This window comes from Rana temporaria, chromosome 11 (assembly GCF_905171775.1).
Source record: "Rana temporaria chromosome 11, aRanTem1.1, whole genome shotgun sequence".
In the NCBI taxonomy this organism is placed as follows: Eukaryota; Metazoa; Chordata; class Amphibia; order Anura; family Ranidae; genus Rana; species Rana temporaria.
Window position 1 is genome coordinate 24,378,703 of NC_053499.1, and position 14,695 is coordinate 24,393,397.

Consider the following 14,695-nt stretch of genomic DNA (forward strand, 5'->3'; position numbering starts at 1 on the left):
CCACCTACCGTCCAGAGATGAGACAGCATCTCTGGAGAACAGAGTGACCCACAGGACAGCTCGGGGCTGGCGACAGACAAATTTAACCACTTCCCGCCCAGCCTATGGACGATTTACGTCCGGGAAGTGGTTTTGAAATCCTGACTGGACGTCCTGCAGGATTTCATGCCATGGGAGCGCGCAGCGCGGCGATCGGTGATGCGGGGTGTCAGTCTGACACCCTGACTCTCCGATCTCGGTAAAGAGCCTCCGGCGGAGGCTTTTTACCACATGATCAGCCAAGTCCAATCACGGCTGATCACGAGTTGATGGCTCTTCCTCACTCGCGTCTGACAGACGCGAGTAGAGGGGAGCCGATCGGCGGCTCTCCTGACAGGGGAGGGTTCGCGCTGATTGTTTATCAGCGCAGCCCCCCCTCGGATCGCCACACTGGACCACCAGGGAAGGGCAAAAAAAAAAAGCTTGAAAAAAAAAAGATGCCAATCAGTGCCAACAAATGGGCACTGACTGGCAACATGGGAATCAGTGCTGCCCCACGGTGTCCATCAGTGCCACCCCAGTGTCCATCAGTGCCACCCCAGTGTCCACCTATCAGTGCCCATCTGTGCCACCCATAAGTATCCATCAGTGCCGCCCATGAGTGCCCATCAGTGCCGCCCATGAGTGCCCATCAGTGCCGCCCATGTGTGCCCATCAGTTCTGCATACCAGCGCCAATCAGTGCCACCTCATCTGTGCCCGTCAGTACTACCTCATCGATGTCCATCAGTGCCATCTCATCAGTGCCCGTAATTGAAAGAGAAAACTTATTTTTCAAAAAAATTAACAGAAAAAAAATAAAAGCAACTTCTTTTCAAAATTCTCAGTCTTTTTTTTAGTTGTTGCGCAAAAAAAAAAAAAAAAAAAAAAAAAAATCGCAGAGGTGATCAAATACCACCAAAAGAAAGCTCTATTTGTGGGGAAAAAAGGACGCCAATTTTGTTTGGGTACAGTGTAGCATGATCGCGCAATTGCCATTCAAAGTGCGACAGTGCTGAAAGCTGAAAATTGGCTTGGGCGGGAAGGTGCGCAAGTGCCTGGTATGGAAGTGGTTAAATAAATCAAACACAGATGAGAGCAAGTCAGTCTCTCATCCCACCAGATTTAACATGGCACCTGTACTGATAAGTACACAGGCGCTACACACATTTTAACCACTTAAAGTGGTTGTAAACCCTATTACACCACTTTTACCTTGAATATCTTCTAAACTTGTACAGTTTAGAGAGATGTTCAGTATATGCACTGCAGCCGACGTCATCGTGAAAACGCACTAAAGAAACGGGCTGCTGGTGCAGTTTCTTCAGTAGCTGTGCCATAACCTGCGGCTGCCGAGGGCATGCACCGGGAGTGACGTTATTGTGGCTCCACGAACCCGGAAGCAACTCCGGTGGAAGATGACTGCGCTGTACCTGGATATGACCTTCCATCATCCAACGTCATTGAGTCGAGTGGGGGCCGTCATTCCCTCACTCAACACAGTGCCTCAGAAGGGAAAGGATCGGATCGTAGCTGCCGCTGCTACAGACGGCTCCAGTAAGTAACGTAGACGACCTATGCCGATTAAAAAAAAGATCTTGCGACGAATTCGCCGCAGAGATCACTTATCTTAAAGCAGACCGCCCGGCGTTTAATAATATACCGGGATTTTGGCAGCTATCTGTACAGTATACGTCAAAGTACCAACGTATACCGACTGCGGGCAGCCTGGAAGTGGTTAACGGGAGTGGGATTTTTCTTTCCCCCCAAAAAAAATGTATATATCTCTCTATCTCTATATATCTCTCTCTCTCTATATATATCTCTATCTATAACACACACACACACACACACACTTGCTGCGCAAATACCATGACAGAAATTGTCAATGACCACCATTTTATTCTCTAGGGCAGTGATGGCGAACCTTGGCACCCCAGATATTTTAGAACTACATTTCCCATGATGCTCATGCACTCTGCAGTCTAGATGATCATCATGGGAAATGTAGAGAGAAAATAACCGCTCAGTAGTCTTCAAAGAACCTCCTCACTGGAACCAAACCATGGGTGCCGGCAATGCAATAGTGATGCAAAAATACGAAGGAAACTTGGACAGCCGCACTCCAAAAATGTTTTTTTAATTAAAATCGATCACAAAATGAACATGCCACAGCAAAAAAATTGGAACAAAAGCCAACGTTTCGCACTGAAGCTACAGTGCGAAACGTTAGCTTTTGTTCCATTTTTTTGCTGTGGCATGTTCATTTTGTGATCGATTTTAATTAAAAGAACATTTTTGGAGTGCGGCTGTCCAAGTTTCCTTCGTATCATGGGAAATGTAGTTTCAAAACATCTGGGGTGCCAAGGTTTGCGATCACTGCTCTAGGGTCTCTGCTAAAAAAATAAAAAAAAAATAAAAAAAAGAACATTTGTTTGGTGGTTCCGTGTAATTTTCTAGCTATCAAATTTATGATTTTTACATGTCAGAATTGGCCTGGTAGGCAAGTGGTTAAAGTCACTTTGATCTTACCTTTATTCCTCCACATCAGGCAACATGAATGCATGGTAAATGCCCCAACAAAATGTACGTCTAAAGCTTGGCACACACATTGCAATGTATGTTGGATGCCTGGCTCCCCCACGCTCTGTAGTTCTATCCGCCAGCCCTTCATCACAGCAGGAAGCTGTGAAACTAGAACCCACATGGTCATCTAATGCTCAGAATGTGTCTGAGGTGAAGATTGTGCAGGACGCTGCTTTTGAATAGAGTGAAAATCTAAAGGATGGGTGAGGGACAGAGGTGTTTAAATGGTCTTTTTTCCGTAGCGAGTTTAACTTTTAAAAAAACACGGCTCTAAGAACCGGAAGGGAAATGTTATGCCAAGATACAAGTTATACATTTCTGTATTCGGATGCATTCTGCGCAGACAATACCCAACACAACATCCCTTCCGACGTGGGCAACAAGTGCTGCTGTCACATGCATGGCTGGGTAATTGCTGCTCACTTGCCAACAAGTTGTAAGAACTCTTAATGTGATGGCAAGCATTAACTATAGCCAGAAATGCTTCCTATGGCATTGTAGAGAACCCCCAGCATGGCACAATCCTCCCATGGGGTGCACTGCTTCCAAGGATCAAGCCCGTCTACCCTCAGAGGGGTTGGCTTGATGGCAACTGGCACAGAAAAATATATCATGATTTGGGGGGGGGGGTTGTATCTTGTAAACCATCTACCAAAAACAAAGCAGATCAGTTGTTGTGACAAGGGTTACAGCCGCTCGTCTCTGGCGTCCTCATTCTGCCAGATGTCTCAGCGGAGACCAATTACCGAAGCTCAACAGGCCAGTGTCATGTGGGCCAAAGATGCTGGGAACAACTATCTAAGGCGGGAAAAAAAAAAAGCCAATTAAAACAATAGAACTGGTCTGCAGCAATGTTGACAGTTCAAACGAAGCTCCGGTGTATAGGGAGCAGTGTCCTTCAGTTGTCAGTAACCTCTTTATCTCTGGAGCCAGTGACTGGATAATGGTGTCGAGGGAAGAGTGAAAAAATAAAAAATTAAAGCAGAACTGCAAATAGTTAAATACACATACTTATACTAGCTTGCAAATCCTTGTTATTCTGTTAAAGCTGAACCACTTGCCTACTGGGCACTCCCACCCCCTTCCTGCCCATGCCAATTTTCAGCTTTTATCGCTGTCACATTTTGACCAACAATTGCGCGGTCATGCTACACTGTACAGATATGAAATGTATATCTTTTTTTTTTTACACAAATTGAGCTTTCTTTAAATCACCACTGGGTTTTTTTTTTTTTTGCTAAACAAAAAAAAAAAAAACTGAACATTTGGAGGGAATTTATTTTTTATTTTTCATAGTTTTATAAAATTTTGCAAAAGAGTATTTTTTCCCCTTCACCGTTGGGTGACACTGATAAAGCGGCACTGTTAGGAACATGTGCACAGTGCATTCCAAACACAAGCTGGTTACAGCCCCTCTTCACCTTATGGACCTTGGTTAGTGCACTGGTGGTGCGCAGGCATGTTTGAACAGGAAAGGGCCATCCCATAACTGTTCCGACAAAGTTGGGCGCAGGAAACTATACAAAACGTCTTGGTATGCTGGCGCCTAAAGAGTAAGTAAACCCTGTACTTGTTTTTTTTTTAATATAATGATCCAATAATTTATTTCGAAACCTTACACATTTAGGCCCCTTTCACATGGGGGCGGGAGGTGCGGTGGCGGTATAGCGCCACGATTTTTAGTGGCGCTATACCGTCAGGAATTGTCACGGTATTCAGCCGCTATCGGTGCTGTTTTAACCCCCGCTAGCCGCCGAAAAAGGGTTAATACCACCCGCAATGCGCCTCTGCAGAGGCGCATTGTCGGCGGTATAGCCGCGGTGTCCCATTGTTTTCAATAGGGGGGAGCGGTAAACGCACCGCTCCAAAGATGCTGCTGGCAGAACTTTTGGAGCAGTCCCGCCAGCGCATCGCCTCAGTCTAAACAGTATTAGAACAGCTGCTTTGTCTGAGTGTCTGTGCTGCTCTGGTTCACTCGAGGGGGGGGTTTATATGTCAGGAGTTAAGCTTGAGGTCCCGGTGGTCATTTACACATCTCCCCAGTCAAAAGGCAAAACCAGCAGCAGAAACACAATTCCCTGCTGGACCTTCACACCTTACTCTGTCACCCGCAGGAGGCGGTTGGCAATGGCAGACCACATATATGCCTTATAACTGTATTATAAGGGATACTTCATTGTTGTGCCATTCCAAAGTCAGTGACCTGGATCAAGTATGAAAATCAGGAGCCTGGAATTTCCTCCGACTTCACTTGCCGCATGTTTGTTCCAGATCAGTGACTCAAAAAGTAATGGAGACAGAATGTATAGGCGGTCATCAGAAATGTCCCCACTCTACCCATATTAACAATTAACACAATTTACCAGTTCTAAATAAAAGTAAAACAATAAATAAAAATCTTTAACAAAAAAGGATTCACAAAATATCTTAAAGAGGAATACCAGGTATGATTTTTTTTTTATACATAGGTACTTGCATAGGTCCACCTTGGACCAATGCAACTATGTACAGTCATGGCCAAAAATATTGGCACCCCCTGCATTTCTGTCAGATAATGCACCACTTCGCCCAGAAAATTATTGCCATTAAACATGAGAATGCTTAAACATTTGTATAGGTATGAAACAAAGAAGTGGAGAAACAAAAAGCCAAAAATGGACTGGACAAAATTATTGGCACCTTCTCAAAGTTTGTGATGTTCCTGTAATTAAACTCACCTGCATCAATAAACAGGTGCGGACAATATAGAAATCACACCAACATTTGATAGAATTTGAGAACAAAAATTGTGGAAAAGCATGGACAATCCCAAGGTTACAAGTCCATTTCCAGAGATTAATATGTCCACTGTGCGCAACATTGTCAAGAAGCTTACACAGCCCATGGCACTCTAATTTCCCTGGACGTAGACAAAAGAAAAAAATTGATCAAAGATTGCAATGAAGGATTTTTCAAATGGTGAATATAGAACCTTGATCAACTTCCAGACAAATTCAAGCTGACCTACAGGCACAGGGTACAATGGTATAGGCTCGCACTATACGTCACCATCAGAATGAAAAAACGAAAATATGGTAGGCGACCCAGGAGGAGACTGCTGAAACAGAAACAAAGTCAAGCTGGAGTTTGCCAAAACTTACCTGAGGAGGCCAAAATCCTTTTGGAAGAATATGCTGTGGACAGACTAAACAAAAATGTATAGCTTTTTGGTAAAGCCCATCAATCTACCGTTTTCAGAAAGAAAAAAAAAAGGCTGTGCTACCAAATTAACGGTGCCAATAATTTTGTCCAGTCCATTTTTGGAGTTTTGCATCAGATTTGGATTTTTGTTTCTCCACTTTGTGTCATACCAATACAAAATAAATAAACATGAGAATACCCAGACAGAAATGCAGGGGTGCCAATATTTTTGGCCATAATTGTATATACCGTACCTGGCCGATTTCCCTGGAAATCAATCAACTAGTACCAGGGATCCTCAAACTATGGCCCTCCAGCTGTTGCGGAACTACACATCCCATGAGGCATTGTAAAACTCTGACATTCACAGACATGACTAGGCATGATGGGAATTGTAGCCATAGTTTGAAGACCCATGAACTAGACACTGCTACTGCAGTGATCTCCACTTGCTTCGGGGTCCTGTGTCAAGGAGCTTACTTGATGCATTTTAAACAAAGGAGGGTCAGCTGTTCTGCCCCACTTTCATGCAATTTATCTGTATTGTATTAAACTGCCTTAAGTTGTAATTCTCTTTTAGTATTTGTATATAATGTTAAAGATGTTACGCACAGTAGATAACCAACATGTTACGTTTTAAAATTGCGCACCCTCGTGGAATGGCAACGACCGACGGTACTTAAAAATGTTTTAAAGCGTCCCCTATGGAGATTTTAAACGGTTGCTGGGTTAGAGGTGGTCTTGCGCTAGAATTGTTGCTCTCGCTCTATAGCGCTGATAACTCACATGTGGTTTAAACACCGTTTATATTTGTGGGCGCGACTTGCGTATGCGTTTGCTTTGGCGCGCAAGCACGAAAGGATGAGGCGCTTTAAAAAAAAAAAAAAAATTCTACACTGTCCATTTAGAAAAAAAATTCTGCTCACTTTTTTGCCGTCACAAGGAATGTAAACATCCGATGTGAGAGTAATAGGTAGCGACAGGTACTCTTTATGGACAGATCTGGTGTTTAAAAGACCCCAAAATCTAGCTTTTTGGCATCAACTCAACTCAGTGTTTGGAGGAGGAGGAATTTTGCCTATGACCCCAAGAACACCAATCCTACCATCAAAAATGGAGGTGAAAACCTTATGCTTTGGGGCGTTTTTCTGCTAAGGGGACGGGACAACTTCACTGCATGAAAGATGATAGACGTCAAATCTTGGGTTGAGAACCTCCTTCCCTCAGCCAGGGCATTGCAAATGGGTCGTGGATGGGTAATCCAGCATGACAATGACCCAAAACACACGGCCAAGGCAACAAAGGAGTGACTCAAGAAGAAGCACAGTCCTGGAGTGGCCTAGCCAGTCTCCAAGACCTTCGTCCCATGTAAAATGTGGAGGGAGCTGAAGATTCAAGTTACCAAACGTCAGTCTCAAAACCTTAATGACTTGGAGAGAATCTGCAGAGGAGTGGGACAAAATCCCTCCTGAGATGTGTGCAAACCTGGTGGCCAAATACAAGAAACGTCTGACCTCTGACTGCCAACAAGGGTTTTGCCACCAATTACCATGTTCATCATGTTTTGCGAAGGAGTCAAATACGTCTTACAGTCATTAAAATGCATAGAACTTTTTGAAATGCATCTTTCTGGATATTTTTGTTATTCTGTCTCACTGTTAAAATAATACAAAAAAGTTTTTAGCAGCGTGCAATTAAATATATATATGGACTATAAAAAATGTTTCCATATTAGCCAGGCTCAAAGTTGTAAACTCACTGTTAAAATAAACCTACCATTAAAATTATAGACTGATCATTTGTCAGTGGGCAAACATACAAAATCAGAAGGGGATCAAATACTTTTTTCCTCTCACCGTATATGGGCTAGTTGGACTTCTGGTTTCAAAACCAAGAATTTTTGCCTATTCAGCACAAACCGCATTAGTGAGGTCAGTTATTGACCTTGGATGAGAAACCCTGGCTCGAAATTGGCATTTTAATTCATCACAAACACGTTCACTAGAGTTGGGGTGAAGGCCATGTTCAGCCCACTCAAGTTCCTTTACATCAAAGCATGTCTTATGACGCTGGCATTGTGCACAGGGGAACAGTTACTGTGGAACAGAAAAGGACTTTCCGCAAACGGTTACCACAAAGTTGAAAGTGCATAATTGTCCAAAATATCTGCTGTAGCATTAATGATGCATTTCAATAAAAACTCAATTAATTGGGGTGTCTACAATTTATTTATTTAACCAAACTGGTGTTCTGCTCTGGCTTCCAGGAGCAGTGTAGAATTGTTCCCTACGGTTTCTTGGATAGGAGAGCCAGTCAATTTTGGCACAAAACCTTCAGGCTTCCAATAGAAACGTCTGGAAACCTGGATTAGGACAAGAAAAGTAAAACTACATCTATATTACTACTGCTCAACATCCACCTTAAACTGAATACAGACTACTTTCAAATGTCTTTATGATTCATGTGCCAAAGGCACCCTCCAACAGGATTATTCCATAACCACTTCCACTAGAAGCCCTGATGAAGGGGGAGTCCTTAGTCCCATGAAACGCGTTGACCTCTTTACTGCTGAAACTTCAAATACAAATGTGCTTACCTTTATTGGATATCGGGCACTCCTTTACTTTCATTCACATGTAAATGCTGGTGTGTGTGCAATGCTTCTGTGTTCACAAATGTCGTTCTATTGTTGTGTAATGATACCTGGAGGGTAGGAGACTAAGGAAATGCTTCCTTTTTTGAATGCTGTGTACCTATATTTGCGGAGGTCTTAGTGGTTGCCTTTCAGCAATAACCTGAGAGAATTGCTCTGATCACACGAACAGAAATCAAACAAAAACAGAGAATCTTTAGCTGGTGTCACAGGGTTTTACTGGCGCAATGCTCTGCAGATTCAACAATTGTTACATGAATTGAGTCATGCCCTAAAAGGTCACAATGCATTATTGGAATGATGCTTTTTGCACAGCACCTTGAAAAAAAACCAAAACAAAAAAAAAAAAAAAAGTGTTACACATAAGAGCAAAACCAACCAAGCATTACGGTTTACTGGAGCAATGCTCTGCAAGTCTTATGTTACAGCGGGGCACTGGAGTGATGCTCTGCAGGTTTGAATGACAGGAGGAAAGGGTAAACGACAGTCAAGTGAAAACCTTCCAGTACTCACTGCTACATAGTACACTGGAGCAATGCTCAGCCACTGAGATTAATGGTACAGCAGGGGTTAAAAGCAAGGTTCTACGATAGACACTAGCAATAAAGCCATTACTGGAGCAATGCTCTGCAGTATTGTTAATACAGGCATTGGCGGTTATTGTAGGCGGGGTTCAGTGGTGCTGCTGTACACACTGAAGGGGGAAGGAGCTTTCATAAAAAAGTGGGAAAAAAACCCAAAAACAGAAACAGAACAGCCCAGCAACTGCCTCGGATTGTGCATCCTTCCTGCCAGTATGCAGCTCCTCACTGGCGCCCTCTGTATCACCCTGGTGGGTTACTGCAGGTAGAATGACGAGTTAAAATCTGCACAGCTGGAAATTTGGGATTCACATCAGCGGCTCTCATTGTATTTAGTTAAAAATGAAAAAAAGAAAAAGAAAGGCTTTTTGTAGTTCACATGCAAGAGCTTTCAATAAAAACCTAGCTCCTCCTGTAACATTTACGGTTAATACTGCCAACATCTATTAGGGTCTCCAAGAGACCGTGCCAAGTGTGCGTTAGTGGGTGCATACATCCGGGTGAGCTCGCCCAAATGTCAAAGGTTAAAAGGAGCAACTGGTTAACTGATGCAGCTGCTGGCATGCTGCCTGTGTGGGTTTCTGGTAAGCTGCCGATTGGTCTGGCAAGGTAAGGGTTAACACGGGAGCTGTGCTACTGGCCTCTGGCAAGGATTTGGGGTGACATTCACACAAAGCAAGGGGGACATTTATCCATCAGAATCAAACACACACTGTAGACAGAGGGCAGATAAAGAAAAAAAAAAAAAAAGCTGTTTTAGACCTGCAAAGAAGCACAGGTCATATTTGCAAAAAAGATTAAAAAGAAAAAAAAAAAAAAGCACATCTGAAAACTAACCGCAGCATTTTTTTTGTGGAACTGTTTGGCAAATCGGGCAAACCATTGTAGTGAATGGGGGCTGATTATGAATTTGTGACCACTGCAGGAGAATGAGTGTATTATACTGAAAACAGATACCACTCTGTGTGCATGTGGTGGGAGAGAACCGATCGTCGGCGTGCATCGCTGAGTCTGAACGGAGGTGCAGAGCACCCGGACACGCAAGTCTGGCATGGAGGAGAGGCGGCTTATAGGCCTCGTCCTTCCCTGTAGTGCATGCATCCCTCCTTGAACTTCAGTCAAAGCAAGAAGGGCAGTAACAGTCTTATAGCAGCTCCTTGCACTTGACGGGGAAGGTTAGTGCTAGTTCCCCCGCCATGACCAATATATAGCTTTGGAAACAAAACAAAAAACAAAACAAAAAAATAAATCGGAACGGGATTCTAATTTATAAAACTCTTCTTTAGGTTCACCTTCAAGGGAGCCGAGAAAAGAGTATGAGCCTCAAACCCTTTCCTAAAGGGTGATTTGGGGGGGGGGGGGTCTTTTTGCTATACAAAGTAGGATGGGAAGAGAAGGGGGGCAGTGTGATATAGGTCAGCTGCGATTTTACACTTCTCTGCACCTCCCCTCCGCACACTGGTGGAGGGTCAGCTATCAAATAAAATTTCACTTAAAGTCTATAGCACCATAATCCACAGCTCGAAAGCCCCCCACCGTAAACAGGTGGTGGAGGGGTAGGGGGAGATCTGTCCTTACAGCAGTACCAACATGGCGGCTTCACGTTTCTACCTCTCCACGCCTGGAAAGTTGCCGCTGTTCGGAGGCCGCGCATTAAGGTCACCGTTGTTATTGGTCAACGGCACTGGCAGTATGGAACGGCTTGGCTGAAGGGGAGAAAGGTGCCTTTCCAGTTCTGCTACGGTCTCTCTAGACGTGGAGGGTTGTGCAGAGTGCGGGGTGGAGGCGCGCGAGGCGGAATCTGTTGCCGTCTGGGAGCTGCGGTGGATTCGGTGGCTCACGATGATGTTGTTGCCGAATCCCCCCATCGATGCCATGGTTGTGCTCTGCTCCCTCTGGACTACTGCGGTCATCCCTCCTTCTGCCATAAGTCGCTGGATTCTGCTCAGAGCGTCCTCCTGTCCCTCGCCTGTCGGACATGAAGGGGCAGAGTATGAGGGAAGCGAAGGACTGTGGTATAATAGAGAAAGAAGCATAAACAAGTCCGGTATAAGAGGTCAGCTACAAAAGACAGCACGTTTCAGGAAGGTACCCACCCAGGAGCAGTGATAAAAAAACAAACCACATTGTAACAGTTCAGTGACAAAAACATAGCGCTGTACAATAAGGGCTCATTTACACTTGCTTCGACTTTAACACAAATTAAAGTGCCTACCGCTTCAACATGCTTTTTTGATTCTTCAGGGATCCTTTTTGGAAGCTTTAATAAAGCTTGGCAGATGCCCTGTGTATGTATGTCGATTTTCTATTTGTTAGAGGGACCCAGTAGTACCCCCAGCTCTGCTGATGCCCCGGCTCAGTAGCAACGCCCAGCTCTGCTGATGCCCCCCCACTTAGTAGTACCCCCAGCTCTGCTGATGCCCCCCCCACTTAGTAGTACCCCCAGCTCTGCTGATGCCCCCCACTTAGTAGTACCCCCAGCTCTGCTGATGCCCCCCCCCACTTAGTAGTACCCCCAGCTCTGCTGATGCCCCCCCCCACTTAGTAGTACCCCCAGCTCTGCTGATGCCCCCCCCCACTTAGTAGTACCCCCAGCTCTGCTGATGCCCCCCCCAGCTCTGCTGATGCCCCCACTTAGTAGTACCCCCAGCTCTGCAGATGCCCCCCCCACTTAGTGGTACCCCCCCAGCTCTGCTGATGCCCCCCACTTAGTGGTACCCCCCCCAGCTCTGCTGATGCCCCCCCACTTAGTAGTACCCCCACAGCTCTGCTGATGCCCCCCCACTTAGTAGTACCCCCACAGCTCTGCTGATGCCCCCCCACTTAGTAGTACCCCCACAGCTCTGCTGATGCCCCCCCACTTAGTAGTACCCCCCCAGCTCTGCTGATGCCCCCCCACTTAGTAGTACCCCCACAGCTCTGCTGATGCCCCCCCACTTAGTAGTACCCCCACAGCTCTGCTGATGCCCCCCCACTTAGTAGTAGCACCCAGCTCTACTGATCCTCCTCCCTCTCTGGTCCCCACCCACACCTCGCTATACTGCTCACCACGTTTGAAATCTGCTGGTTTCTCCTGCTCTGGTCCCCAGATAGGCAGAGCGCTTTTAAAAAAAAAGCAGGTAAAATGCCAGATTTGAAGCAAGAGTAAATGAGCCATAAAAGTATATCCAACCAAACGTTTATTCTTCGTTGTGGATAGAGCGGGGAAGGATTAGTACCCCTGTCAGATTGCTGTATTAGATAGCTTTACTCTCACTTCCTTTCCAGCTGATGTTTACCATACCGAGAAAAGGGAGCCTTCCAACAGCAACATATACATAAGTAAAAATATTCTGGTTAATAAAGCGGGGGGAAGACTAACCCATCACTTCTGTCTGCATTTATATCTTGTCTGGTGAAACGGTTGTCAGTGAGACAGGAAGTAAGGTTTGATCTCTCTAAAGACACACTCACATGGCCATGCGATTATATGCATTTAGGGAACATTTTTAAATGGATACAAATCCATGTAATTATTTTTAAATGGTATATTTCACACCTTGCATTAACTTGTGTTTAGCCTCATTTAGAAATAAATAAAAATCAGAGCAACCAGGAGCAGATTAGATACTCTATTTACATCTAAATGCATGTAAAGACAGGTTAAAGGATAAGTGCACCCTAAAACTTAACATCTACAGACATCCACAATCTAACACTAACCTATCTAACTCTGTAAAGAAGAAATCCGTATACATACATTTTTAAAGCCGATCTGATCCAACTTGATCCCACGCCGCGCTGTCACCTGCGGCTTCGCTGTGGAGGTGGGTGAAGAGGACACAGCAGACAACGGAAGCCCCATTGTAAGTCTATGGGTTACATCACTTACCATTCATTTCACAGCCGTTTTCAGCTGTGACCTCTGTAGAGCTTCTGCTTCTGGAGACCGGACCGGATTGACTTAGATATGTATAGTGATTTCTTATTTATAAGGCTAGATAGGTTAGGCTTATATAGTAAATATCTGTAGATGTAGCGATTTTAGTGTTAGGGTGGACTTCTACTCTAAATTATGTAAACACATGTAAATGAAGGATGAATTGAGCTGGAAGTAAAATGTTTGGTTCTAATTCCCAGATCAATTTCTCCAGTGTTTATTTAAATAAATTCAGGAAAGCCAATGCTAAGGAGAGCCAACAGGGCTCAGGATAGCAGTAAAAAGTCAAAATGAGTTGTAATCCTTCCCCACTCTATTCAAAAACTAGAAAAAAAGATTTAGGCTTGACATCCACTTGCACAGACGTGCTTTAGTCTGATTGAAAAGCGTGTACAGCAAGCATTTACAAAGCATTTGCAAAGCATTTGCAAAGCTTTTAACCCGCTTCAAGCAGCTTTGCTGAAGACTTTAAAGCGACCTTCACATACACTTTTAGTAAGAAAGAAAGATATTAAAAGTGTCACTCAGTGGACTACGCTAGCTCAGCGGGAGAGTGATCCATTGATCCCCGCTGAGCCGGCAGATAACAGGTCCGGACCTGTCAGAGACCCACTGATCTCTATGGGAAGATGCGATGAAAACGGACAGCGTGTCAGTTTTCATCCGATCTGCTGTATGGATGGCAGACGTATCGCCATTCATCTGTTTTTAGCGGATCTTGTCGGATCGGATGGCAGGCGTCAGTGGACACATCTCCGCCTGCCCATACAAGTCAATAGGTGGCCTGCTCGGATCTGCCTGAAAAAATGGACTGGCAAATATGAGCGGGTCCATCGTGTGAAAGGGGCCTTACTCTTTACAAAACATGTAGTGCCAAATTTAGGGGAAAACAGGCTGTCAATTAAAAACAAGCAGATGTCAGGATTCAGAAAAAAACTCATCCGAATTTAAAAAAAAGTTATTTAAGCCTGCTACCAAGGTGCTTTAAAATGCACATTCAGCACACCTATTTAGACATAAATTAAATAAGTAAAGTTAAAACTTTTTTTTAGTTTTGGATAGAGTGGAGAGGGATTAGAACACCTGTCAGAATTTATTGCCATCTGTGCCTCCGTTAGGAAGATTCACCCTCTGCATTTGTCCCGTTTACTATCATTGAAAGTAAAAGAAAATCCCAAAATTTGGATTGTCCCCAGAACAGTAATAGAGGCGAAATCTTCCAATGGCGACACTGGTTGTGGTGACCTGGGGGTCCCCAAAGAATTCCCTTAAAGGAGCGAATGCATTGAGGTGAAAAACCTTAAGACTTTACATGCGTAGTAGGAAACCGGGAGGGTGATATTATTTGAACATCTGGGAAATTCTACAGACTAAATAGGAACCTCCAATGTCTAGTCCCTGTCACCGTCAGGCTATGCTGCTACTCCCTAATTATTATTTTCAGAAAGCGAACTTTTTTAAAAATTAGGGTTCAGCAGGGTTCTAACAATTAAGACTGAAAAAAGACTCTTAAAGGAGACTCCAAGCTGGAGTTTCTAGATTTAAAGAGCACACCTCAGTACTGTTGGTGATGCTTTTTATATTCGCATTAACAGTTAATTTTTTTTTAGAATGAACTTTGGAGTTTGAGAGACTTGTTCATCTCTGGAGGATCACTGCTGGGTGAACTAATCTGGGAGAAAGGTTTGTCATCTTTGGTGTGAGGTTTAAATCTGTAAAGGATCGTTTTTTTTTTAAACATGTCATACTTGCCTTCACT

At 44.3% G+C, this 14,695-nt stretch overlaps 1 protein-coding gene across 4 annotated transcripts in view; it reads right to left on the minus strand.

The window, feature by feature from the left end:
• Positions 1 to 8,631: 8,631 nt before the first annotated feature.
• The window catches only part of AMBRA1 (autophagy and beclin 1 regulator 1), a 145,747-nt gene continuing 139,683 nt past the window's right edge, over positions 8,632 to 14,695 (minus strand). For 3 of the 4 annotated variants that reach the window (XM_040328190.1, XM_040328189.1, XM_040328191.1), the window contains one exon: positions 8,632 to 10,986. In XM_040328190.1, coding sequence (XP_040184124.1) covers positions 10,625 to 10,986 — 362 coding nt within the window. In that variant the 3' untranslated portion in view covers positions 8,632 to 10,624. Of the gene's footprint in view, positions 11,028 to 14,695 lie in introns of all 4 variants that reach the window. The other variant, XM_040328192.1, reaches the window with a different exon arrangement.